Consider the following 26,983-nt stretch of genomic DNA (forward strand, 5'->3'; position numbering starts at 1 on the left):
GCACGTCCCAGGTGTTTAATCATGACAATGACCCTCAGCTGGGGGTCAGGCAGTATCATTTCCATTTTACAAGAGAGGAACCTGGGGTTTGGGGTGGCAGCTCAGGACGATAGCTGATGAATAGTGAAGCTGCAGTTCTGCGTCTAGTCCGTCTGACCCCAGAGTCCTTGCCAGGATGAAATGAGGGGGTGCTGAAACGGAGGACACAGCAGGTGCCACAATCCCGGACATACAAGGCAGGATTTGGATCCCAAATTGCCCCACAGGCTGCAGTAGCTGGGTGCAGAGGGGTGGTGGGGGCTGGGCCCTGACCTCTGGGGGTGACCAGAGGAGGAGTGGGGGTGTTGAGCAGGTGGGAGAGGAGGATGCTACTCAGCTCCCAGCATGGAGGGCTTGGCATGGACTTTCACTTCCAGGACCGAGAGGGAGGATGTGGGAGGGGAATGGGCATGAATACAGGGCTCCAGCGGGGGGAGGGCTGAGGAAGGGGGGCAGGGGAGCGCCAGAGTGGGTGAGTGTCCGAGGAGAGAAGGCACAGGTGCTGGCCTGGCTCTCCTGGAGGTAGTGGAGGTAGCAGCAGGTCTCCCCTTGCAACTGGGAAAGAGGACCCCAGGGAGGTTTTCAAGAGGGTTGGAAGGGGGTGGAGGCCTCCTGGGGGTTTGTGTTCTGTGTTGAGTGGCTTGGCTTGAGTTCTGGCTTCTCCCCGGGCCTGCAGTAACCACCACAGCTGCTGCACTAGCTGGTTATTGGCTCCAGGCTACCACAGGAAGGCTGTCGGACTCGGCCGGGCAGGTGTGAGGGGCGCAGAGACCTGGGGGCTGAGGCAGGCCCGCCCCATGCCTGGCTGTCTTGGGCGGTGGCACGGCTGCCAGAGGCAGGGACTAAGCCCTGGACCTGACATACCCCTGGGGCTGACAGTTGGGAAGAGTGTCTGGGAAGGGGCGCAGGTCGAGGCTCTGCTGTCATCAGTCGTATGATCTTGGACAAGTCCGTCAACCTCTCTGGACCTTGGCTTCCTCTTCTGTGAACTGGGGCTCATCCTAGCACCCAGCTCACAGAGTCGTGAAAAAGACCAAGACTGACAATGCATGTGCAGATCATGCAGCCCAGCAGCTGGCACATGGATGTTGAGCAGACCTCACTCGCTCATTCCACACTTAGCCCTGTGGTGAGCCTGGCCACACCAGCGCTGAAGGTGCACAGACTGTGGGGGAGGGGGTGGTGCTGATGCTGAATGAGGGCAGGGACAGGTCTGGAGACCCTGCCCCCACTATGCCCACCCACCTCCTTGGTCCAGCTGCCTTGAACTCATCTCCGGCCCAGGAATGGAATGCAAAGTAGAGTGTAGGACAGTAGATCCCCAGGGTCCCGGATCCCCACTCCAGACATGGTCACCATTTTGTCAATCTCACTTCAGCAACTCCCCCCACCCCTCCGTCTATATTCTGGATTATTTGAGAACAAAGCCAAAGCCTGGGTACTGTCTCGCTTCACCTTCAACACGCGTGTCTAACAGATGAGGTTACTTTTCACACAACCCTCATCACAGGCCACTTTTCACACGACCCACTTTTCACAGGGCCCTCATCACACCTGACAAGACGTGAATTCGCTCCACTGTTTGCAATACGAGGACAGGCTATGATCACTGTGTTGGACGTGTGTTTGGGGCTTGACTTCTCTCACCCACTGGATGGTTCCAGGGATCCCTGGCTCATGGCAGGGAGGTACAGCCTGTGGGGAAGGTGGCAGAGTTACATGAAGTCCATGGCCCTCTGGCCAGGAGTTTCCCCCTCTCTAAAAGTGACCCTTGGCTAACAGGAGGCAGGGAGAGGGGCTGCCCTAGGGGCTCCCTACCCCCTCAGTACTCCCAATGGGCTGCAGCCGTGCATGTTTGTGGTGTGTGTGTGTAAATGTGTCTGAGAGTGTGTGAGTGCGCATGTGTCAGTGTGTGGATATGTGTTAGTGCAAGCAAGTGCAAAGAGGTATGTGAATGTGTGTGAATGTGTGTGTGTGAGAGAGATGGAGAACCACGAGCCCAAGCCTCTAACCATTCTGCAGAAATGTGGAGAGGTGTGAGGAGGGGCCTTTGTGCCCGAGCACAGGCTGTTCCTGGCTTCAGCCAGAGATCCAGGAACAACCAAACGCCTGCCTCTGGCTGCGGGAGCCCTTCCCCAGGCGTCACCTCACCTCTATCTCACCGCCCCTATCTCAGCTCCTCTTACCCCGTCTCCCCTCCCAACACCATGGGGGAGGCGGGCCAGGGAGCAGCTAGGGTGGCCTTTGGATGCCCAACCTTAGATTGTGGGGAGCTGGGGTCTGGCAAGCAAGGCCTGACTCTCCACCCAGATCATCACGGGGCCCAGCCCTGGCTTAGGGCACTGGACCTGGCCCTAAGGAGACAGCCCTAGTTGTTTGCTGAAGGCCTGAGAGGGCTGGTGGAAATGCACTTGGAATCTCTGGCTGGAATCAGAAAAAGCACACACCGTGGAGATGGAAAGACCTGTCTGCCAGTCTGGTGCATCAGGGCCTTCCCTAGGCCTCAGTTTTCCCCCCACTGCCATATTGTTCTCTGCCCTGGCTCCTGCCTTGACTGTTAGGAGCACATATGAGCCCAGAGGGACAGGAGAGACGTGTGCCTGTGGCCAGGACCCAGGGCAGAAGCCCCATGGCAGTGGGAGCCAGTGAGAAGAGATGCATTTGGCACAGAGCGTCCTCTGCAGCCTGCAGTGGGTCCCGCTTGCCCCAGCTCATAGATAAGGACACAGGGGCTCCACGCATGTGTTTCTGGGCCCCATGAGGGTCCCCAGAGCCCCCAAGGCCTTTGGTGCTGAGGTGGTGGGGGGGGCATTGAGCACATATTCTCCCCCACCAACTCCACCCTGGGGAACTGGCTGGTTTCCCTTCCCTGTGTCTGGTGTGAAAGCTTCTTACACCAAGGCCTTCACGGGCTGGAGCTGCCCGTTCCCCAAACCACCTCTGCCCTGGAGCCCTCCTCACCCCACCCCTGCAGCTGTGGGCACAGCACGCTGCTTGGGGCTGGGCCCCGGCTCTGCCTCTAAACACTGCACCAGGAGGTGAGATCTCAGGGTTCAAATCCTGCTCTATCCCCCAAGTGACCTCAAGTGAGCCCTTCTCTCTGGAGGCCTCAACTAGGGGTGTGAAGGTGGCAGAGGACGCCAAGGGAAGAGAGGCAGGGGTGGGTCAGAGCTGGGCCCTCCCATCTGGGTCCACTGACGCCCCTTTCTGCTGTGGACTCCGCTCTCTCCACTCTTGGCCGCCAGCTGCTTCTGGACGTGGACATTAAGTCTAACCGGAAATCCTTCCTGTCCAGGGGAATTACTGGTTTCCACGGCTCCAGGAGATGTCGAAACGCAGGCTGTGCTTGCCTTGGACTTGTTTTCTTTCCACAGAAAACAAAGCAAAACAAACACACAGGCACGTGCACACGACACATAAGGGCAGAAAATCGAACGTTAACCTTGATTCCTCAGGGGTTGCTCAGCGAGTGAACAAGAGAACCAGGTTCCTGGGCTGGAGGCCTGGTGTCCCCGTGGATGCCCTGTGTGACCTTTGGCCTGAGCCACGGTGGGAGCAAGCGATCCACAGTGCTGGCCCCCCACCCACCACCCAGCTGCCAAGCTGTGTGCAGGGCCTTGCGTTCACTGGGCTGACTTATCCACACAATATCCCCATGGAAGCCACGGCTCAGAGAGGCCCGGGGAACTGCTCAGGGCCACCCAGCTGTGGGAGACAGGACTGATCTGGAAGCCAGCACGACTGGGCACAGGGCCACTGAGATGGACGGTTCTGAGTCCTCAGACCTATACCGGGAGCGCAGCCCTCCCTGGGCTAGGAGGAGATGCCCTCTTTTGGGGGATTGTTCTCTTCCCTGCCCACTCTGCTGGGCTGGGTCTCCTCTCCGCTCACTGCTTGGCTGCAATGACACCCACTTGCCCTGCCCGTCATTTCACAAAGCCTGAAGCCAGGCACCAGAGGTGAATTCTTTCTTTGCGCCAATAAAGGAAAAGGGCTTGATAGATTTCAGGATTCACTGTGCACCCCAAAGAAGGCAAGGGGTCCCGCTTCTGGAGTCAGGGACCTCTGTTCCTGCCTGTTCCCCACACTTCCCCATCCGTATTCCCTGATCCGAAGGACTTACATCTTGTTTTCTCTGCTCCATCTCAGAGGCTGCGGTCTGGAGGCATGGACTGGCCCATAGACATATCGTTTGGCTATTTAATAAACTAGTTGCCAAAATTTAAAAATTAGAAAGTTGCACCTAAAACCTGGACTTCTAGTCTCCCCCACCACCCACGTCCCACCACACCTCAGGCGGTGTATTCTTAGCAGCAAGTGGATTTGGAGCTGAGGATGCAGTGGCCAGCAGGGAGGTGGAGCCCCTTGCCCATGGTCTCCTCATGTCCATCCCCATCAGCCCCACGGGACCATAAGGCCCATTTCCAAGCCTGGTGCTGCTCAAGAGTGCATGTGGGACTGATGAAGGACTCTAAGAACCTCAGGGAACCCAAGTCAGTGTCTCAGCATCTCTGGCGTGGGACCAAGCCTCCCGTAGGTGATTCTGGTGAGCAGTCGGGTTGAGAACCAAAAACGCGCTGACCCTGAGTGGAGGGGCTCTGTATGCAGATGGTTCCTTAAGGTTCACTCGGCTGTGGCTCCAGGCTCTGTGAGCCGTGGCCCTCGGCGAGAGCCCCACAACGAGACAGTCCAGCCTGGTCCTTGCTCAGAAGAAGGGCCCTCTGTCTCCTCTCCCGGGGACTTTCCAGGAGGTCCCGGACACTTGAGTCTGCTCACTGTGGGATACTCAGCATCTGAGGCCCAAATCCCGGGCTTGGAGAGAAGGCCAAGTGGGAGCTGCAGCGGAGGCCTGGGGCTGCCGTCTCTGAGGAAGATTCACTCCTATATATGGTCACCGGGAGCCCCATTGCAGAGCGAGCCGTGACCTAATGTGCCGACAATCTCGCCCAGTCTGGGGCCCTGCCGGGGAAGGGCCCTCGCCCCGGAGAATGTCTGCTTGGGGACAGAGAGGCTGGGAGGAGGCGAATGCATGGGGTAGAGACAAGGTGAGATAAGACATCCCAGACACCCAGAGACTAGAGGGGTAACCCCAAGGCCCCCCACCCCTCATGGCCTCCTGTGTCTGTGAAAACATCCAGCTCCCCACTGATGCTCTGTGTAGACAAGGAAACCCAGGAGCCTCTCTTGCTTTTAAAAGTTCTTTTAATACAGCATGAAAAGGCTATATCTCTATAGGCAGGCCGTATACAGATTCTCCAGGAATAAGGCACACGACGGAATGCCATCCCAAGGGCGGCCCTCAGGAGAGGTTGGGAGGCTTCTCCACGCACCCTCCGAGCTGGCCCACGGGTTCTGTTTGTCTTTTTAGCTGGACACACACATATTAACAGATACAGACACCGACAGGGTCACCACACAGGAGTGGAGGAGGTTGAATGGTGAAGTTGACAACAGAGAGCGGTGAGCTCCCATAAGACGGGACGCCTCCCAGACGTCAGGGTTAGTTGTCACTCTGGGCTACGATGTAGTGATGCTGGATTTAATATTTGTTCCAAGAAGATTCAAGTCCGTTAGATGCTGGAGGGCAGGCGTCAAGGCTCTGGGTGACAAATCCAAGTTCAAAGAGCATAGGGCCCTGGGGCACGGCTCAGATGGCAAAACCCCAAAGAGGGAGGCCGGAGAAATCCTCCTCCTGCTTCCTCTCCCCTCCCTGGGCCCTGCTGAGTGGGAGCCCTGGACTAGGCCAAGGAGGCCATCTTCGGAGCTGGCCGACTTATGGAGGGGCTACATAGTCACATGTCGCCTCCTCCTAACCTGGCTCACTTCCGCCCCCCCCACCTCAAGATTAATAACCTTAATAACAAGATAATAATAAGAAGGTGCAAGAGAATGGATTCTAATGCTGTGCTATCCTCAGCTGAAGAGGCTCAAAGGGTTCACCATTCCCTTTTTCACTAAGTATCTAATAATAGCTTCCCTTACAAAAGGTAATACTTTCCCAAATACACATACGTATAAATACAGGACAGGAACACATGAATAAGTCTAAGCACTTGAATAATATGCTGGCTACCTAATACTGATATTTTCATCCAAGGAAAACAACAGAGAATAACAATAATATGGCTTAAAGAATTGCAAAGATTTTTTTTCCTCATCAGAATTATGTACCAACTTCATATAATATTCTATGTAGACAATATTTCCTTCTTAATGTAATTCAGTTGCAGACTTTTTACAGACCAAAGCATAGTAAAAAAACAAAAACAAACCAAAAAAAAAAAAAGAAAACCAAAAGAGGAAAAAGAGAAAAGTTCTCACCATAAATATTTTCTTGCAGCTCAACCAGAAGGTTTGCAAAAAATACTTCCAGAAATGTTCCTTTGATATTCTATTGCCCTCCTGAAAGTTCTGAAGTTTTGAAAATGCCTCTCTTTTTGTTTAATCTCAAAAATCAAGCAATCATATTTTTCTTTTTCTTTCTTTTTTCTTAAAAAAAGCCCTCAAATATATACAGACAAAAATCACTGTGACGTTTTCGGGAGAAGGTAACAAATTCAGTGTTGTGAGAAAAATTGGAAACCATGCAGAAATTTTAACATCCATGAATTTTCGTTTCAAAATACACACATAGTATTTTTTTCTTTAAAAAAAAAAAAGGAATTCTATGTCAAGTATAACTCAAAATAAATACAAATTCACAAGTAGAACTATCCAATACTTCATATGGGGTAAACACGGTTCTCTCCCAACTGGATCGCTAGACCTACTAACTGCAAGCGATTGTCCCTTTTGAATGTACTACAACCACACACTTTCTTGTCTCCTGGGCACCCAGGCCCTCTGAGCACTTAATTCTCACAGCACCAGCCTGGACAGCAGTGGTTCTTGCTGAGGCCAGAGAGCTCCCAAATTCAGCCAAACAGTACAGGAGTGGGTGGGGCAGAAGGGCAGCCTCAGGGGGGAGGCTCAGCCCGCTGGCCGGCTCTGTACAGATGGTGGGGTGCAGTGGCTGCTAGCTGAACAAGCCCGCTGCAAAGGTCGGTTTGGGGTGATAGCCCTTCCCCTCTTGACCTGTGGGAGGCCCTGGCCTCCAGGGGTCTGGAGCCTGGGTTCTTTCTAGGGTGTGAGCTTCCCCCAGAACTGCAGCCCAGGCATTCTGAGACCAAGGTCCCCCCATGGAGCCAGGTCCCTGGAGGCGTTGAGCCTGGTCCACACAGCAGAGACCAGCGCAATGTCCACCACAACAAATGTTCTCGTTAGCAGGGCACTAGTATGACTGACAGTAACAGCTTCCCCTCCGGGAAGGAGAGCCCTGGGCCAGGGTGACTCTGGCTCACCTTGACACCACGGAGCAGGCGGGGAGCAGCCGGGAGGGACTCCTCAGGGGTGGGCGGTGAGCGTGTTCACAGCCAGGGACCCGCACCTCTGTCCCTGCGGCCGGAAGGAGGCGGCTATGGGGCTCAGGCTGGAGCAAATACACTCTTCTTAAGTGCTCAGAGGGCATGGCCTCCCCCACAACCTACCCTGCAGCCCTCTGGCTGCAAACACACTCACTCCATCTCTTCGTCTCACTCCCTGGACCCCTGATAAACACTTCGCTGTAACTCCTCAGTTGCACAAAGCATTTTCATTTGAAAACAAAAGGCGACCGGACACAGGTTGGGTGTCCTTGAGCCGTGGTAAACACTGAATTTCAGGCCCATTTCATGGTCTGACTTTTTTCCCCCTCACAGAGGCATAATGTTGGGGCAAAAATCAAGTGACTCAGCTCTGACAAGCCGGCTCCCCCCGGGAGAAAGGAAGGGTGACATAGCAGTAAAAATAGGGCTTCTCACTGGGGAGGGAACCAAGAGGAAGGTGATCCCTCCCGCTAGCTGGGACAGCGTGGCCCTGGCCAGTGTGAGCGCCAAGAAGCCTCCCCGTCCCCTGGGGAGGTAGGAATCATCAACCCGGCTTTGCAAATGAGAGGTTCTGGAGCTTGTACTGGGGTTGCCTATGTAAGGGGGGCACTTCTTCATGTTTGCAGGTAGGGGACAACAGGCAGAGCTGGGGGGCTTCCGGGGCAAACAGGGAAGGACAGAGGTCCTTCCACAGGACTTATTAAGTGACTGACAACTCCATGGCGTACAGGATAGTGTACAGGACCTGGAAACCCTCTCCAAACAAAGCTCTCTGCTCTAGGAGAACAAAGCTCTCTGCTCTAGGAGACGGTGTGCAGGCAGGACGAACCCCGGGACATCAGAACACCTCTCTGCTGTCATTCTTTCACGCATGAGTGGGGAAACGGGGAGACGAGAACCCTTCCCAGGACTCCGTAGGGCATCACTGGCGGGGTCAGCATGAGAACCTGGGACTTGGATCTTCCAGGCCTGTGTACTTCCTGCCAGAGTGGCTTCACTGCTGGGTTCTACAGTCTCCATCTGAGGGTGGCCCTCCAGCAAGGGTGGGAGGGGAAGAGGGACGGAAGGGGATGGGACCAACAAAATCTAAGCAACAGGGGAAGTATGTGGCGGGGGGGGGGGGGGTGGCCTGACATGCACCAGGTCACATCATGGAACACTCTCCAACATTCAGTGCCTCCCCGTCCCTGACCCCTGGGTTTGTGGTCGGTGGGGTGCAGCACTCAGGTGCCAAGCCAGTGACGTTAGAGGTGGTCAGATTTGGGGCTCAAAGTGGCAGGGGGCAGAAGTGCCCACTCCCCAGCAGCTGCTAGAACCGGTGTCAGCTCACCATGCATGCTGACTTGGAAAATTGGGGCTTTGCAAGAGTGGCTTTTCACACAGGGCAAACTGGAAGGTTCTGGGTGGGAAAAGGCGGCCTGGCTGGTCTCGGGGAGACAGTCCCCTGCAGGCTCTGGGATTCACAGTAAATTTAGTGCACTCGTGGCCAATACAAGGCTGCTTACCCCAAAGGGAGTCTCAGAGGAGAGCCTGCGGGGGACACTAAGGACTCTGTGGGGTCCTGTGTGCTGACCTCTGCTCACCCCGACCCCTTCACACAGACCCACCCACTGCAGGGAGTCTCAGAGACTCAGCCTCCTGGGGGTGCGCAGCGACATCAGTAACACTGTCAATATACATGAGCCAGGAACCTAAGAGCCCACCCCCCTAGACCTGTCAGCCTGCGAGGACACCCCCGCACACACAGGGGACACACAGGGGGTGGCGTCTTCTCTGGCGGGCGGGAGGGCGGCGGGGCAAGGCCGGCGGCAGGTCATTGCACACGCCGGCAGTAGTAGCCCAGCACCTTGCACTTCTCGCACAGATGCTGGGGGTGCTCCTTGCTCTGGTCGGACACATCCAGGCCATCGGGTTTCTCCAGGGGTCTCTGCAGAGAGGAAGGAGGAAGCGAGCCCAAGGGTGGGGAGGAAGGGGGTGGAGAGAAAGAAACACCAAAGAAGGGGGAAGTGAGACAGATGTGGGGAGAGGACAGGCAGACAGGAGGAAGGTGACAGATACGCAGGGAGGGCGCAGAGAGAGAGCACATGGACCTGTAGTCAGAGGTTGTTGCCCAAAGCACCCAGGACCCTTCCTGCCTCTTGCCTGCTGTAGGTAACACACGTGTCTTGTGAACCGAAGGGCTCAGGCTGAGGCCTTGAGCTGGGAGCAGGGCTGTGGGAGGGCGTCTTGTACCCAGAGCCCCAGGTCTAGACACCACTTTGCCCACCACCTCCCAACACCCCAACCCCAGCCAGCACTCTCTGAGCTGCCACCACCTGAAGCTCACAAATGGTGCACAGACGTGATTAAGCTGAAGAAACGGAGGCCCAGCTCAAGGGAGACCCAAGCTACATCCCCTGCTTCCTAGCACACACTGCTTCTTCCCAGGCCACTTGTCACCCCCACACCTGCTCCTGTGGCCTCAAGACTCAAGGGGAGTTTAGGGCATTCTCTGGTGGTCCAGGGGTTAGGACTCAATGCTTTCCCTGTGGGGGCCCAGGGTCAATGTCTGGTCAGGGAATTAAGACCCTGCAAACCATGTGGTGTGGCAAAAAAAAAGGAAAAAGACTCAAGAGTTCAGCCATGAAAAGGAATGAGTCTGAGTCAGCTGAAGTGAGGTGGATGAACCTAAGGCCTGTTATACAGAGTGAAGTAAGTCAGAAAGAGAAAAACAAGTATCATATATTAACACATATATATGGAATCTAGGAAAATGCACCTATTTGCAGGGCAGGAATAGAGATCCAGATATAGAGAACGGACTTGTGAACACAGCAGGGCAGGATGAACTGAGAGTAGCACTGACACATATACACTCCCGTGTGTAAAATAGATAGCTAGCGAGAAGCTGCTGTCTAGCACATGAAGCTCAGCTCAGTGCTCTGTGATGACCTACAGGAGTGGGACAGGAGGGAGGCTCAAGAGGGAGGGGATAGTTGTATACACATAGCTGAGTCATGCTGTTGCACATTGTAAAGCAACTGCTGCTGCTGCTGCTGCTAAGTCGCTTCAGTCGTGTCTGACTATGTGCGACCCCACGGACTGCAGCCCACCAGGCTCCTCCATCCATGGGATTTTCCAGGCAAGAGTACTGGAGTGGGGTGCCATTGCCTTCTCCGTGTAAAGCAACTATCCTCCAATTAGAAGTAAATTTAAAAATAGAGTTTAACCTGGGTGGGGTCATGGCATTTCAGGCTTGAGGTAAGCAAGCCCTTAGCTCTGTGAGGTCAGCAGCCAGTGTTCTGATTCATCCCGCACCCCAGGGCCTGGCACAGTGCCTGCCCTGTTTAGGGAAGACTGAGGTTCAGAGAAAGGAGGTGACTTGTCAGACCTCTGATGCTGATCACTCACAGTGTGACCCCATAGAACCTCAGTTTCCACATCTGTTAAGTGGACCATTTTTACAGCCTGTTTACAGGGAGGAGTCAGGCATCTAGATGTTTGTAAATTGAGGGGCGTTCAGCATGTACAAGCACATTTCTGTTACACAGGGGGCTTCCCTGCTCCCTCTGCTATTCTCAGAAGCGAGCTTGTTTCTCTGGAAAACATATGGAGGCTATTAAGCAGACGTTTTCTTGGCTGGCAGCTGTAGCCCAGAACCCCTACCTGTAGCAAGGTCCCCTGTACAGGACTTGGAGGGGACTCAAAGGAAGCTGGTCAGGCCCAGATGGCAGCCACATGCCAAGGAGAGGGGCAGGGACTGCAGGCTGGTGTGGGCCCAGGGAGCCTTGGTGCCCGTGACCAGGACCTGGGATGGTGCTGGAGGGAAGCTGAGTGTGAGCGCTGCCCCCGGGCAGGCTGCAGACTGCTCAAAAGGAGTACACCGGCTTGTCTGCGTAATTATGCAGTGCCTGGCCTGCAGCTTACACTGCAGCAGGTGGGAGCGGACAGGTCAGAGGGCTCTGGGAGGTGACGGACAGCGGGTGGGCAGGGTTCTGATGCAGGGTCATAAAAAGTCATCTCCGTGCTTCCAGGCCTACAGCCACATTGGGAAGACATAGAAACAGAGCAGCACCCTTGGCCTCTCCTCAAGAAGCTTTTAGATGACCAGCTTCCCTGCCTAGGGGAGAGGAGAAAAAGTTTGTCTTCATGTCAGACTTGGGCTCACGCTACCTATGAGCTGTGTGACCTCTCACAAGTCACTTAACCTCTCTTGCCTCAACTTTTCCCCTCTATTTCTGCTGTTTAATCTCTAAGTCCTGTCTGATTCTTTTGTGACCCCATGGACTGTAGTCCACCAGGCTCCTCTGTCCACGGGATTTCCTAGGCAAGAATACTGGAGTGGGTCGCCATTTCCTCCTCCAGGGGATCTTCCTGACCCAGGGACTGAACCCACATCTCCTGCATTGGCAGACGGGTTCTTTACCACTGAGCCACCAGGAAGTCCCCTTTCTCATCTATACAATAGGCTAATAAGGGTACCTACTTGATGGGGTTGTTGTGAAGAGTAAATATGTTAATACATGCAAGGTTACTAGAACAGTGCTTAGTACCTAAAGAGCAAACTGTCTATTAGTATTAATATCATGCATCATTGCTGTTGTTATGTAGAGGGCGCAGGCTGGGAACAGGGGAACCAGCTGAACCCCTGGGGAAACGCACTTGCAACATCCTGGCCATTCCCGCTCCTTGGCTGTGACCTGTCAGTGCCCCTTCCCTTCATGGGTCCTGGCTCAGTCCTGCCCTGGCGCTGGGTGGAGGAGGTGGGGAAGCTGTCAAGGCAACTGCCCTCTGCAGAGGGAAAACAGTCAGCAGCTGGGACTGATCACCCCAGGGCCACCCCCACCTCCCGCAGGGAGGCAAAGCCCATTCTTGTTTTCTTCTCCTGGAGGGCAGGGCCGGCAGGGGGAAGCCACAGCTGGAGTCTGACGGGAAACAGATGTAGTGGGGAACAGGGAGAGGGGAAGTGGAGAGTTCTCAAGAGATGGATGCCGACAGGTCAGAGCGCAGGGAGCAGGAGAAATAAAGCAGCCCCTCTCCACTGCAGGGGGCGTGAGAGTCTGGGGGGACAGATGCTCCGAGCCCCTCCTCTCAGCTCTTCAAAGGCTCCTGACTGCTGCGGGGCCTGGCAGGGCCATCACCCCCTCTGTCCTGCCCCCAGCTTGCCACTTCCCTGAGGAAGAAGAGCCCTGTGACAGGAGATTGAGGGGAAAAGCAGGGGCAGATCGGGGTTCCAGGCCCCCTTGACTGGCTGAGTGACCTCGTTCAAGTCCCTTGTTCTCTCTGGGTCTCAGTCTCCCTGTTTCACACAGTAGGGACTCAACTAACAAGTACAGAATGACTGGGAGAGGGAAGAGCAGAGCCACACGCGCTCAGATTCTTCTGCATTTGGTCCAGAGACTCCGGGTCTGGAGGCGATGATCAGGGAGGGGATGCTTGCACTGAGCTTTCAGGATGGAGACAATGAAGCACATGAAGCTGCTGCCAGCCTGGGGGATGGTGGTACAGCTCTGGCCTCTTGGAAGGGGTGCTAAGGCGATACAGGGGCAGGGTCAAGGAGGCTGGAGCCACTGCAGGGAGCTGGGCTCCGGTGGACGTGGGTGCATGGAGCAGACCCCTCTGCTTCGATCACGGGCCATGAGAGTCATCGGGACTGAGCCTCCCAGACTGCCAGAACAGACTCAAACATCATGCATCTGAGTTCTGGCAGGAACTGGCCTGTTCCCAACTCCTGCCCCAGCCAGCCAGCCGGACCTGCACTTGCTGCTCCCCCACCCCTCCCCTCCATCTGTCTCCTGCAGTGTTCTCTTTAACCTCACCATACATGAGTTTCAGCTTCTCTACTGAGCTTGGGTAAGTCACTTATGCCTTTTGCCTCAGTTTCCTCCTCTGTAAGAAGGGGAGACAATAGAGCTGACCTCCTGGGATGGCTGAGAGGATAGAGGGTATAAAACATGCAGAGGAGTGCCTGGCCACTGCTCACTGCGGTCAGGATCTTCCCGAGTCTCCAGTGGCTGAGGCTCACCTGCAGCCTGGCCTCCTCCCTCCTGCGCTGGGAGCCCAGTGGTGTGCTCCAGCCCACCCAGTTCAAGGAGGGCAGTGCTAGGACACAGAGACCTGCCTGGCCTCAGGACCGGGCTCCAAAGACAGGTGCAAACTCAATTCCAAGGCCCCACGTCTATGTGGGGGCCTTGGAAAGGCCACATGACATCTCAAGGTTGCAGGTTCACTCCCAGTGAAGCGGGATGAACAGGCACCTGGTCTTCGGGCAGAGCACACATGAAGGGTGTACAGGCGCTCAGCAAATGGCACCCAGAGCGTGGCCACACCTGAGACTCAGGCCAGGAATTCTCTGAACGCCAGTAGGTAGCCCTGTCTGATGGAATCCCATCCCTTGGGTTGGAGAGGAAGCTCCTGGAAGGCCTGGCAGCACCCTGACCTTGGTCTTCCTTTAGAATCTACACAGACCAGTCAAGCAGTCCTCAGTGGAGTGTGTCCAGAGAGGGAAAAAAGGAATCCTTCTGATAGCACTGGCCATGCCCCAGGGCCCTGGGCGCGTGTGCTGATGGTCGGACATTAAGGGAGGTGCTTTTGGACTGGGGTCCCAGACCTGCTCAGGAATTGCCAGGAAGACCTCGGGAGCCTGGATGCTGAGGATTCTTTACCCTGCTCACCTTCAGCCCCATCCTTGATGTGCTCCACACACATGTGCATGCCACACGTCCTGCGCCCCAGCCACCGGGTCACCAAGCCTGTGTTGGTGCTCCAGGGCCTCGGTGTCTCCCTCGGTGTCATCAGGCTGTGGACCAGGCCCCTGCGCTAAGGAGCCGCTTGTCCACTGGGCTCTGTGGCCAGCTTCCTATCTCTTTCCTGGGAGCCACAGGGTGGGTGCTGGCAACCATGGACACCCTGGGGGACAGAGCCAGCACACAGAGACCACGGAGGCCTGCCCAAGAGTCATAAAACCACAGAATAGTTCAGCCACGAGAGCGCTCCTGGACAACTCCCAGACCTCCTAGTAGGACAAAGACCAAATTCTGGGTCACAGTCTCTGAGCGAGCCCCTCCCTCCGAGCTCCGCTTCCCTCCTTGGCTCCTCCAGGCTCTCCTGTCCTCTCCACTTTGCACACGCTCTTCCCTCACCAGAAGGGCACCCCGCTCTCTGCCACTCCCACCCCAGTCCAGTCCCTTTGGTCTGCCGACCCTACACAGAGCTCAGCCTGACACCCCTGCCTCAGGGGATTCTTCCCCACCCTCCGGCTTCCCTTTCCCTATGCTCTCCTCCACTGCCTGCTCCTGCCATCCTCAGGGAAGACTCGCCCGACTCCCAGCTCCTCAGTACCCGGACTCCCTCACCAACCCTAACCTTCTCTCCCACCAGCCCTTGGCCACACCCTGGACTTGGTATTCAGAAACCCACTCTCGTGGCAGCTCTCAGCTCCTCCCCTGAACCCAGTCCTGGCCCCACCTCTCCATCAGGGGTCCTCTGGCTTCGTTTTCTGACCAACTAGCTGATACCCCCGGACCAGGCATTTCCAACATCACACTTTTCCAAACAAGCCCCAAACTCGGCCTTCTTCCCTCTGAAACCCTCTCCTGGCACACCTCGGCCCTGAGCCTCTGCACTGTCTTTGGCCAGCGCCTGCATGTAGTGAACACTGCTGGGCAAGGCGCAGAACTGAGCCGACGGCTTTGGTGATACTTAAATTCTCAAAGCTCCCCTGGGCTTGGATGCTGCTGGCCAGTCTGGTTATGTTTCCCTCGTAGACCTGCTTCCTCCCTCATCCTTCAGCAGCCCACCATACCCCTCCTCACCCTGGCTTTTAGCTGAAAACTTCGCATCCCATTTCACTGAGAAGACAGAAGCCTTGCAAGTGAAGTCCCCCTTCTCCACTCCATGTCCCTCCCCAGTCATCCCCCACCTCCCTCCCTCGGGCTGACCATAAGGCATGCCTCTTGTCCTGGTATCACCAGCCTTTTACTTTCTTCTGGGCCATCCTCATTTACCCATAACATGCTCCAGGCTCTCTCACCTTATAACATCCATCTCAATGGCCTGTCTCTACTCCAGCTAGGGTCCCATTTCTCTGCTTCTCTCCACAATCAATGCCCTTTGAAAAAGTGGACATTGAAGGTATTTTCTCTGCAGCCTGGCCCAGGGAACCTCAGCCACCTGGCCCAGGAACCACCACCCTGGCCAACAGATCCCCTTGTGAATTCATATCTTCACGCCACTTATGCCTGACCTGCAGGGCATTGGCTTCAGTGGTTCTCAGACCTGGGTTGCCGCTCAAAAAATCTTCCAAGTAAAAGTGATTCCACACCCAAAGCTTCGGGACCATCTCCTTGTTACCAAACCACAAGGGCCCTTCTCCGTGGTCATGACAGCTGCCAGCTCAGCAGCAGCCAGCACCTGAGCCCTGGAAGGGCACTCCCTCCCATTTCGGGGACTCCCTGCTTTGTGGTCTTCCTCACTGGATGCTTCTCCTTCATCTGACCTCTGAATGCTGGGACTCCACAGCACATGGTCTGGGGAATCCCTTCTCTACCTTGTCCACATTCTGCAGGAAGTCTCATCATTCCCTAAATACCTTTAGGCCAATGGTACCCAATTATGGGTAAACCACCTTGAGTTCTTACATGAACTTCAGAAAAACAAACCCAACTGCCTTCTTGACATCTTGACCTGGATTTTCAGGAACATCTCAAATGTAACATGTAACAGAGGTCTCTTGCCTTTATCTAGAATACCTATGTACCCCTCCAAATTGCCCCCAGCCCAGACTGCCCACCATGGTCATGACCACCTCCATCCACTCAGGAGCTCAAGCCAGAGTGCTACGGTTCTCCTGGATTCCTGGCCCCACCTCACCATCCACATCCAGTCCTGTGACACTGTGTCAGACCAAGGTGCAGACCCACAGACTTCCTATGGTTTGCCTGGCACTGTTGCCATGGCTTTCCTACAGGTCTCCTCACGTCTCCCAGCCCTTCTAGACCAATCTCTACACACAACCGGAGTAATCACCTGTAAACGAAGCTGTTTCTTGGCGTTCCCCTGTGGGACCCCGCAAATTCCTCTGGGGACTGTCCCATTTAGCCCTCCTATTCCTCCCACTCCACCCTCCTGCTCCTTCACTGAGATCTGAGCCTTGAGTATCTCAAGTCCAACAGCCTCAGGGCATTTGCACCTGCTCTGCCCTCTTCCCAGGATGGCCATCCACCCTCTCATGACAGCTGTAGCTTTCTTCCCTCCTTCAGGTCCCAGAGTAAATGCCACCTCCTCTCTGCAGCCTGCAGTGAGTGGGGCCTCCCTGAGATGATCCACCTCAACCCCCTCCCAGCAGGGCAGGCAGGCCCTTGGCCACCAGCCCTCTTGCACAGTCCCAGGCACCCAACAGCTGCTTTGCGTACAGGCGCCAACTGGGCAAATGAACCAAGGAAGTGCCCTTCTCTACAGCATTCCGCCGCCCCTCATCCCTCTTTGTGTCACGGTCGCACCCCCAGGCCGTTACTTTCAAAATTCACTGCGGTCTGTGGTCTCAGGGTCTTGGTACAGTTGCCCCTTTATCCTCCTTCCCTGCCTGGGAAAATAGGACTGACCTTTCTCCAACCCCCCACCAGTTTCCGATGAGAGAAGCAAAGGACAGGGCTCACTTGGACAGATGTGGTCTCATCCCCATCGTATGAAGGAGCAAGCTGGGGCTCAGTAAGGGAAAGGTAACCCTCCCCTATCTGTTCCAGATGAAGGCCCTTGAGTACACCCCACTGCTCCCCTGCCCCTGCTCCCGCTCCGAACACGCCCCTGCTCCCCCCGCCTGCTCCCTGCACCCCGCCCCTCACCTGCTTGTGCGGGTACACGTTAATGTGGCACTTGATGCACTCCTGCCCCATGTTGGCCCAGGAGTTGCCGCTCATCCATTTTCTCTTGCACTTGGGACACTTGTACTCGCCGAAGCAGCGCTTTTTGCCCTGGTACGGGGTCAGACCCTCGCCTTTGGGGCGTGCCTAGAGGACAGGAAGCAAACACAAGGGATTGGGGTCCACCAGGCCACAATAATGCCCCCCCAGGTCCCCACGGTCTCTCCCTTCAGCCTCCATGCCGTGCGTCCCCAGGTGCGGATACAGGGACACCTTTTGTCCCAGGTCCAGAGGACACCAGTTACCCCAGAGCACACGTGGGAATCCCAAGGCTGGGAGACTCGCACGGGAATGAAGGACGGAGCTGGTGGTGGGTTTTTAGAGTGAAGGAAGAAAGTACTTGCTGGTGGCGAGGAGTTACTCCTTTAACACCACTGTCATGAAGGGGAGGCTGGCAGTCACGTGACCTACCGACACATGGCCCAGAGTGGTGTGGTTTAAATGGTTACTGCAGGGGCAACGTAGGCAGAACACAACCTCGAAAGCAGTGAAAGTGTGTCTCCCCTCAGCCCTGCTCCCAGCCACTTGCTCCCTTACTGGGCAGCTGTGTTAATTTCGTTCAGACCACCCCAAAGATGGTCTCTCCATTTTCAAATGCATACAGCATAAACATAAGTATGCACATCCTTTCTCTTCCCTCACTCATATGGAGACAAATTATACACTTGGTTCTGCATCTTCCCTTTCTCACTTAATAATAATTCTAGACATATATATATATATATATATAAAATATTTCCCCCAGATCAATCATACTGACAGAGCTACTGTATTGTGTTGTCAACTCTGGGCAAGTTTTATAGTGCTTTCTTATCACTACTACAACTGTCTAGATTGTTTCTACTCTTCTATTACAAGCAGTGCTGCAATGAATAACTTTGTATATATAAATGTGTGTGTGGAGATGGTAAAGAATCCGCCTGCAATGCAGGAGACCCACGTTCAATCCCTGGGCTGGGAAAATCCCCTGGAGAAAGGAATGGCAGCCCAGTCCATTATTCCTGCCTGGAGAATTCAATTCCATGGACAGACCATGGGGTCACAAAGAGTTGACACAACTGAGCAACTAACATTTCCATGTGTGTATATATAATTTTGCACATATGAGAGTACATTTGCCCAATAAGTTCACAGAAGTGAAATTGCTGGGTATATGGGTATGTGCACTTTTCATTTTTAAAGATGACAGTTACCATTAGCTTCCTCTCCCTACCCCCAGCTGCAGTTGTATCAACTTAACATTCCAACTCCTCATCAATAGCTTTCATCATTGCTAATCTAGGAGGTAGACTTCTCAGAGTAGCTTTGACTTGTATGATATGTACTACAAACAAGAGAGAATTTTTGCATTTAAGAATCATTTGTGTTTCCTTTGTGATTTTTTTTTCTGCTGGGGTTTGATATTTTTCTTCTTAGTTTGCAACCGTACTTTATATATTAAAGAAACTAGCTCTCTCCTACATGGTTTTTTTTAAAGCATTTTTACTGAGATACTATTTATATAGCTAATATTTCATCCATTTAATGTGTACAGTTCAGTGGGTTTTGGTATATTCGCTGAGTTCTACAACCATCACTACAGTCTAATTTTAGAATATTATTTGTTACTCCCCCACAGAAACTCTGCATTCATTAACTCATCGTCCAGCCCCCACTTCCTCATCCCACGTAGGCCCAGGAAACCACTGATTTAACTTTCTCTCTATGGGGTTCCATTCTTGACATCTCAGGTAAGTAGATCATACAATAATCGCCCTCTGTCTGGCTTCTCTCACTCGCTGTGACGTTCATCCACATTACAGCATGTATCAGGACTGCATTCTTTTTTGGTGCCAAATAATAACCCATTAGGGCTTCTCAGGTGGCTCAGTTGTAAACAGTCTGCCTGCCAAGCAAGAGACACAGGTTTGACACAGGGAACGCAGGTTCGATCCCTGGCTGGGGAACTGGGATCTCATGTGCTGCAGGCAGCTAGGCCTGCAGGCTGCAATGGCTGGGCCCACCCTCTGGAGCCAGCACAGCACAGCTAGAGAGCTCGTGTACGGCAGCTAGAAGGATCCACACGATGCAACGAGGATCCTGCGTGCCGCAGCTGAGACCGACACTGCCAAACAAACAAAAGAAAGAAATATTAAAAAAAAAAAGAAGTACTGTGCTATGAGACAGTCTGCTTCCATAGTAATGTTTCCCTGGGTATTTGTTTGTGTCCAAAGTAGTGCAAAAAGGTCAAGAACACAGACTCTGGATCCAAACCCTGGTTGTGATCCTGGCAAGTTACTTCATAAGATTAGTGATAGGAACTACCAGAAAAGTCTGTTCCGAGGATTAAGTGAAGCAGAACACTTAGAACAATGTCTGGCAAATAAAATAGGAGTATTCGTTACTATTATTTGCTAATGTAGAACAATAGCGGTGTATAAAGTAATAACGTCTTCCTCCAGTAATCATGTCTTTTTTGCCCAGGCACCATTACCACCATTTGGTGACAGCCTACTAGAATTACAGACAAAATCCTAAGAAGGGCCATACATGCTGAATGCGTAAATCTAAACTTAGAAGGTGACAGCAACACTGTCCTGGTCTTCTGGGCCCACTGCCTTATGTCTTTTGGATCCTTACTGGCCTTCCTGGCAGCCGTGATATCCTGGGGAGAAGACTCTGTCTGAGCTCCAAGGCAGGGCCTCAGCACTGATCAGGTTCAGGGGAGAGACCAGTTATGCCAGAAGGAGCGCTCCGCGTGCGGTCAAGGCCTAGGGTCCAGTCAGTGCGCGGTAGAGAGGACACATTATGACTCTGAAGACGCTTTGAGTTGTGCTGGTCTCAAGACAGGGACAGTGCAGTGAGCCCTCCAACCGCTTCTGGGGGCACCTTTTCTACCTGGTTCCTGACGCCCACAACTTCCACAGCCTCCCTTCTCCAGTAATCCTGAAATCAGGGACTAGATGAACTCAGTCTTGTGGTCCTTGTTCTTAAAGTCCTCAGTCGTGTCTGACTCTTTGCGACTTCATGGAATATACAGTCCATGGAATTCTCCAGGCCAGATAACTGGAGTGGGTATCTCTTCCCTTCTCCAGCGGATCTTCCCGACCCAGGAATCGAACCGGGGTCTCCTGCATTGCAGGCGGATTCTTCACCAACAGAGATATCAGGGAAGCCCAGAAGTGAAAGTGAAAGTCACTCAGTTGTGTCCAATTTTTTTGTAAACCCAAGGACTGTAGCCTGCTTTGTTCATGGAATTCTCCAGGCAAAAATACTGGAGTGGGTAGCCATTCCCTCCTCCAGGGGATCTTCCCAACCCAGGGATTGAACCCAGTTCTCCCACATTGCAGACGGATTCCTTACCATCCGAGTCACAAGGGAAGCCCTTGAAAGGCACCTGCATTTCACAGGGGAACAGGAATAGGCATGGGGTGCCGCACCAGTGGTAGGATTCCAGACTCCTTGGTTGAAGTGGGAAATGTGGGGGCCATCACCAGCCAGACCCACCCTGGGATGTGGTTCTGCAGGCCTCTTGGTTCAGAGATTGAAGGGACCTGGCACCTGACCTCATACAGCTGGGGCCAAGGGCAGGTCAAGGTCAAGATGTCAGAGGTGGGCGTCGAGGTATCCCGGGGCACTCAGCAGTGCAGAGGGTGAGGATCGGGGCAGGACTGACAATGCAGTCCCCTCAAAGTTTCTGCTTCAGAAATGAACAAGAAGGAAAGCTACACAAATAAAGAAGATACTGCATGTGCACCAAAGGAAGAAGCAGGAAGATGAGAGAAGAGCAAGGGGTGAGTCGGGAAGTATTGCCACACTGTGTAATTAGAAAACCAGCCATTCCAGAGCCTTCCATCAGGGACCGTGAACGTCCAGGCAGGCCCCAGGGACAGGGGCTTCTGCCGAACCAGCACACCATTCCCACACGACTGTCCCCAGGCCAGGCACCAGGAAGGCCAGCTCTGACTCCCCACCATACAGGACGTGGCTCAGATGTCAGATTTCAGGACCAAATGCTAGCAATGGCACATTCTGTCTCTACCTGTGACTGTCTGGGGGACCTTCAGCAGATCCTACAACCTCTCTGTGCCTTGGTTTCCGCAGGCAGAAACCTGGGATGATGATAATGGGCCAGCCTCCCCAGGGCTACTGGGGGAATTTGATGCATTCACACTGATGAAGGACTAAGCTCAGCAGATGAACATTGCAAGTGCTCAGTAACCATTAGTGATTTCAGTAGCATTTGCTTCTGGACCTTGTACAGGGAGAAGGAGCAGGTATATTCCAGGTGATGTGGAGACAGGGGCTGAGACTACTGAGCATAAACTGTAAGAGGAAAGTCCTAAAGATGAGAGCGAAGCCAAGGGAGAGGCTGGGCTCACCATCCCCGAGTTGTGGTTGAGCAGGGAGGGGGCAAGCAAAAGATGAACAGCATTAGGTGTCTTCACCTGCTGGAATCCTCAGAGAGCGCGCCAAGAAAAGGACAGAAAGGCTGTGAAAGCTCTGTGGATGCTGTGGAGAGGACAAAGAGAAGAGGGAAGAGAACGGGTTTTTACACAGCAGCACCTGTGTGCTAGGCTTTGTGCTCACGGCTCCATGGCCTGTTAGGCTCCCATTTAACTCTGCCCATAATCCTATGGGGTAGGGAATATCATCGACCCTCTTAACAGATGGTGAAACTGAGCCATGTGGAAGGACTTGCCAAAGAGTTTCCAGAGTACAAGGGCAGGAGGTCAGGCTCAGCAGGCTTTTCCACAAGCCTTTTCTGTCTGTCATTCCCAAGTGCGTCCTCACCATGAAGCAGAGGCCTGTGCTCAGGAGGAGAAATCTCCCAGGCCTCCAGCTCAGCCCAGCCCAGTAGCTTTGCCCTCCTGTGGGTCAGAGAGGGAGAGATGACCTGTATGGCAGGGGCAGGGAGGCAGGGGATGGAGGGGAAGGCAGGCCAGCAGGCAGCTCTGGGCAGAAAGCAGCCGGTTCCTGGAAGGGCTCAGTCCCGTTGTGGCTGTGCTTACAGATGAGGGCAGGGCCAAAGGGAGTGGGAGTTTTGGATGGGACAAAGGCTTCTCTACCCCCAACACTTCCCCCCGCCTCTCCTCCCAGAAAGGTATGGCCTCTGCTAATAAACGTCAGGGTGAGCAGTGACTGCTGACAGCCTCGCAGGGGCTGCCACCCACCCCGGCTGGGAAGGAGGCCAAGACTGACTGGGCTCTCCTGACCTGGGCCCCTGCCACGTTCCCCTCTGGGAGATCACATGTGCCAGGAGCCCAGGCAAAGCTCAGTGGGGCTCAGGAGCCAGCCCTCTTAGCACAGACAGGCCCCCCTTAAGGACCAAAGAAGCCAAGGGACTTGCTTAAGGACACATAGCAAATCAGGGACTGAGCTGAGACGAGAGATCAGATCGTCTGACCTCCAGATCAGGCTAGAATCAGCATGGAGGGCAGCCTGGGAAATGAGAGATGGTGGGAGTGGAGGTGGGAAGGAGAATTTGTGCCAGGGAGCAGCCAGGGCAAAGCTGGGCAGGGGGTAGGGGTGCGGAGTCATCCAGGCATGCCAGAAGCCTGGGGAGAGATGCAGATGATGCTGACACTACCTGGGCACTTCTTGGGGATGGCTCAGTGTTTTCCTTCCAATAGCTCATGAGATTTCCTGTGTGCTGAGCAATAGGTAGTGAGCTCCCCGTCACTGGGGGTATGCAAGCAGTGACTGTGTGAACAACTATCAGGGACACTGCCAAGGAGACTTTTGCCCTGGTCAGACAGTGGGACCAGGTCACTCTGAGGACACTTCAACTCTGAAGTCTTCCCAACTCTTGCTGCTGGCGAAGGCCAACCAGGCAGGTGTGGAAAGGGAACACACTCAGACACTGATGGGGGTGGAGGCTGAACAGGCACATTTCCTACTGCATTTCCATAGTGCAACTTGGCAGTAAGGTTTCAAACTTGAAAAGATGCCCATTCCTTCCCCCCAGCAAATCTATATCTGGGTGACCATTCTAAGGAAATAAAAGATCAGAGGTGCTGACCACAGGGAAGTTCAAAGATGACCATCACATCACTGTTTATGATAGTGACAAGGTGGAAAAAGCTAATGCCCTGGTTCCCTAAATGATGTTACACCCTCTGGACAAATAACGACAAAACCATTAAAACACTTACGAGAATTTCTTAAAAAGGGTTTGGGAAAACATTTTATAAGACAGCAGGATAAGCAATCAAATATAGACTGCTCCCAGAGTAAAACTTTAAAAAGAAAAAAATGTGTGCAAGAAGAGGGCAGGAAGGAAATCAGTCAAAAATGTTCAGAGGTTGCCTCTATGAGACAGGATGCTCTGTTCTGATTAATTGTCTCAAACGAGTAAGTAGGTATAACTTTGATAGAGAAAATGATGGCCCTGAATTGCAGGCCCCTCCTACCCACAAGGGGGCGCCCTGCACTTTCCCAAGGTGGTGAACTGGAGATGGCAGCTCTGTCCATACTTGTCCTCTTGGGCCTGGGTGTGGGGCAATGGTCAATCTCTGGCTGCTGGGTCTGTTGGAACACGTGTGTTTGCAGAGCTGCCCTGCCTTCAGCCATGGTATGGGCTTCCCACCCCCTTGATCCCATGTGCTCCGTCAATTCTGAGAACAGCTAGAAGCATCCACACCTGTCACGTAACGTAAGAGTCTGACTGATCACTCTGCCCATCAATTTCCCTGCCCCTGCTTCCTTAAGTCCCACCAGGAGTGAGTCAGGCTTCAGGGTGAAGCTTGTTTTCCTCTTAGCCTCTTTTAGACTGAGTTTTTTGCAGGGAGATGACATCATCACCTTTGGTAGCTCGAAGGAGAGCATCTCACGGACCCTGGCTCGGGAGGAGGCAATGAGCCGGGGTGATGAGGACCTGAGGCTGTGCCCTGCACATGATGACTCCACGCTGGCTTCTGTCCCAGGAGGTACAGCCTGTGCTCTCAGGATCACGGTTTCGGCTACGGGCCCCAGCTGCAAGGTCTCAGCCCAGCCCTGGTCACACCACCTCTGCCTGCCCAACAGAGCATCCTGTGCCCTGGTGAGCTTTGGGATAGACTAACAGCTATACTCACTCTTAGGAGTGAGTCTTGGGTGTCTCTTAGGGGCCAGGCACTCTTTGTACAATCACCTGTGAGTCAAGTAAGCTTAGTCCCAGGTTTTGAGTGAGAGCACAGGCACGAAGAGGTTAAGTAACTCACTCAAAGCTATACTGCCAGCAGGTGGTGGAGTCTGGACTTGAACCCAGACGGCTGGCTGACTCAAGCCCACTCTCTCAATTGCCCTGCACTGTGCCAGGATGGCACAAAGATGAAGAACTCACACAGCCAGGACAGTAAGAAACAGGAAAGAGTTGCTACTGTCATGGGCCCTGGCATGCTGGGTGGCCCCTGGGGGCATCCCTTCTCCTCTCTGGGCCTCAGTTTCTCCATCTCTAGAATAAGAATTGATGCTTTCCAACTGTGGTGCTGGAGAAGACTCTTGAGAGTCCCTTGGTCGGCCTGGAAATCAAACCAGTCAATCCTAAAGGAAATCAATCCTGAACATTCACTGGAAGGACTGATACTGAAGTTGAAGCTCCAATACTTTGGCCACTGGATGTGAAGAGCCAACTCATTTGAAAAGACCCTAATGTTCAGAAAGATTGAGGGCAGGAGGAGAAGGGGGTGACAGAGGATGAGATGGTTGGATGGCATCGTCAACTCAATGTACATGAGTTTGAGCAAACCCTGAGAGACAGTGAGGGACGGGGAGGCCTGGTGTGCTGCAATCCACTGGGCAGGCTCACTTTCCTTCTTGAGACCCACAGGACAGCCCCACGCATGCTGGCCCTCTCAGCCAGGGAGCACTAGGCTGGCCCCACACTGCATCCAGCTGAGAGGGAGTGGCCGAGTCGGGAGGAGCAGGGGAAGAAATAAGGATCAGAGGGGCTCCTTGCTGCTCCCTGTCCCCAGTCTGCATGCTCTCTGTGGCCAGGCGGCTGAGGTGGTGCTGGCCTAGAGTCGAGAGGGAAAGAGCCCTGGGTCTGAGATGCCCTTTCCATAGATAGATGAAGACACAGTGGTGGAAGGGCCCAGGACTCTTGGTGCAGTATTGCTGACTCTTCCTGGAAAGCCCAAGAGGGTTCTGGGAACCCTCTCTAAGGGCTGGGGGCCTTCCCTGGAGGAGGCAGCACTCCTTTCCTGAAACCTCTTCTCTTGAGCCCCCCTTCCTTAGGCCCATGGGGGCACCCCTGACCTGGGCACTCTCTCCCCAAGCCTGGACGCATGGGGAGGAAGCAGGGTTATGATCAGAGGCCTGGGCTCAGCCCTGGCTCTCACAGGCCCAACTTGGAACTTCAGTTTCTTCATCTGCCAAGTGAAGGGGCTGACGTAGAGGAGCTGGGACGCCAAGATTTCATGAGCACCCACCATGTGCCAGCCACTTGCCAACTTGTCACTCCACAGCTCTTCCATTTTATGAGAGAGCAAATGGAGGCCCAGAGAGGCCAAGCAACCTGTGCAGGGCCCCACAGCCGTGAGGCCAAGACTTAAACCTGATCTGCTACACCTCCTACCTCATGCATAGCTGCTCCTGAAACGGTTGTGAGAAAACAAGAGAACAAGCCTGCTCCTAGGACCACGACCCCACCTCAGAGTGTCAACCCTTGGCTTCCACTGCAATTATTCATTCAACTAACATTTACTGAGTACCTGCTCTGCACCAGGCTCTGTGGAACATTCCAGGAATATGGAAATAAACAGGACAGATGAGGAATGCTTGCACAGTCTGGGGCCTTCCAAAGGAGTCGACCCTGTGTGATCCTTTCACCAAGCGTGGCCTACGCCAGTCACAGACACCCTCGGACAAGCACTTCCGGGCTCTGGCTCAAGTCAGACTCACACCTGCAGAAACACTCTCGGACCCGTGTCCTCGGGCAGAGGCGACTCTTCACCCAGCCCTCCCAGCTGACAGACAACGGGGCCAATGCAGGACATCTGAAATGACCTCTAATCGATGCAACAGCCCTATAAGTCTGAGCCCTACTGACAGATGAGGAAACTGAGGCTGCAGATGGGAGCGGCAGTGCCCAGAGTCACAGAAAGAGGAAGCAGTGGGGCCAGGATCTGAGCTTAAGCCTGTGCAGTGCCGGTACCCACGCTTCTCTTTCCCCTGTGTTCTGTGACACCGCTTAAGCGACCCTCCCAAACCCCCCACGCTCACGTGTCCACACACACGGCCCGGGGAGGCTGTCAGGAGGGCTTCCTCAGCCTCTGCAGCCTGGTTGAGGCAGCTGCGGGCTCTGCAGAGGCCCCAGAGGAAGCAGGAGATCAGAGGGACAGGTGGGCTGGGCCCTGCGGCGGCAGGGAGGGAGGAAGGACACTGCAAGAGGCCCCCCTGGGTTTCCTCCGGAGCCTCAAGGGCCCCCTTGTCTGAGCACTGGCGTCCTGGCCGCCTCCCCTAGGCCCCCTCCCCTTTTCTGGGTTCCTGCCGCAGCCCAGCAGGAACCCAGAAGGCCTAGCCTCCTCACCACCCCTCCCACCCCGTTCCCAGCCCAAAGCCACCGCAAAAATGCCATCCTGATTCCACAACACTGGGGTTTGTCAAAGTGCAAGGGAACAATGCCGCTTTCACAGTGCCAGGAAAAGGTCTCAGGAAAACCCTGGGGAGGGGGCATCGAGG

The 26,983-nt window shown here is 54.2% G+C and overlaps 1 protein-coding gene across 1 annotated transcript in view; it reads right to left on the bottom strand.

Moving 5' to 3' along the window:
- Positions 1-5,223: 5,223 nt before the first annotated feature.
- The window catches only part of ZCCHC24 (zinc finger CCHC-type containing 24), a 63,884-nt gene continuing 42,124 nt past the window's right edge, over positions 5,224-26,983 (bottom strand). The window contains exons 3-4 of the mRNA XM_065922711.1: positions 17,264-17,428; positions 5,224-9,369 (exon numbers count right to left, since the gene is read on the bottom strand). Coding sequence (XP_065778783.1) covers positions 9,256-9,369; positions 17,264-17,428 — 279 coding nt within the window. The 3' untranslated portion in view covers positions 5,224-9,255. The remainder of the gene's footprint in view (positions 9,370-17,263; positions 17,429-26,983) is intronic.

Source organism: Muntiacus reevesi, chromosome 2 (genome assembly GCF_963930625.1).
Source record: "Muntiacus reevesi chromosome 2, mMunRee1.1, whole genome shotgun sequence".
In the NCBI taxonomy this organism is placed as follows: domain Eukaryota; kingdom Metazoa; phylum Chordata; class Mammalia; order Artiodactyla; family Cervidae; genus Muntiacus; species Muntiacus reevesi.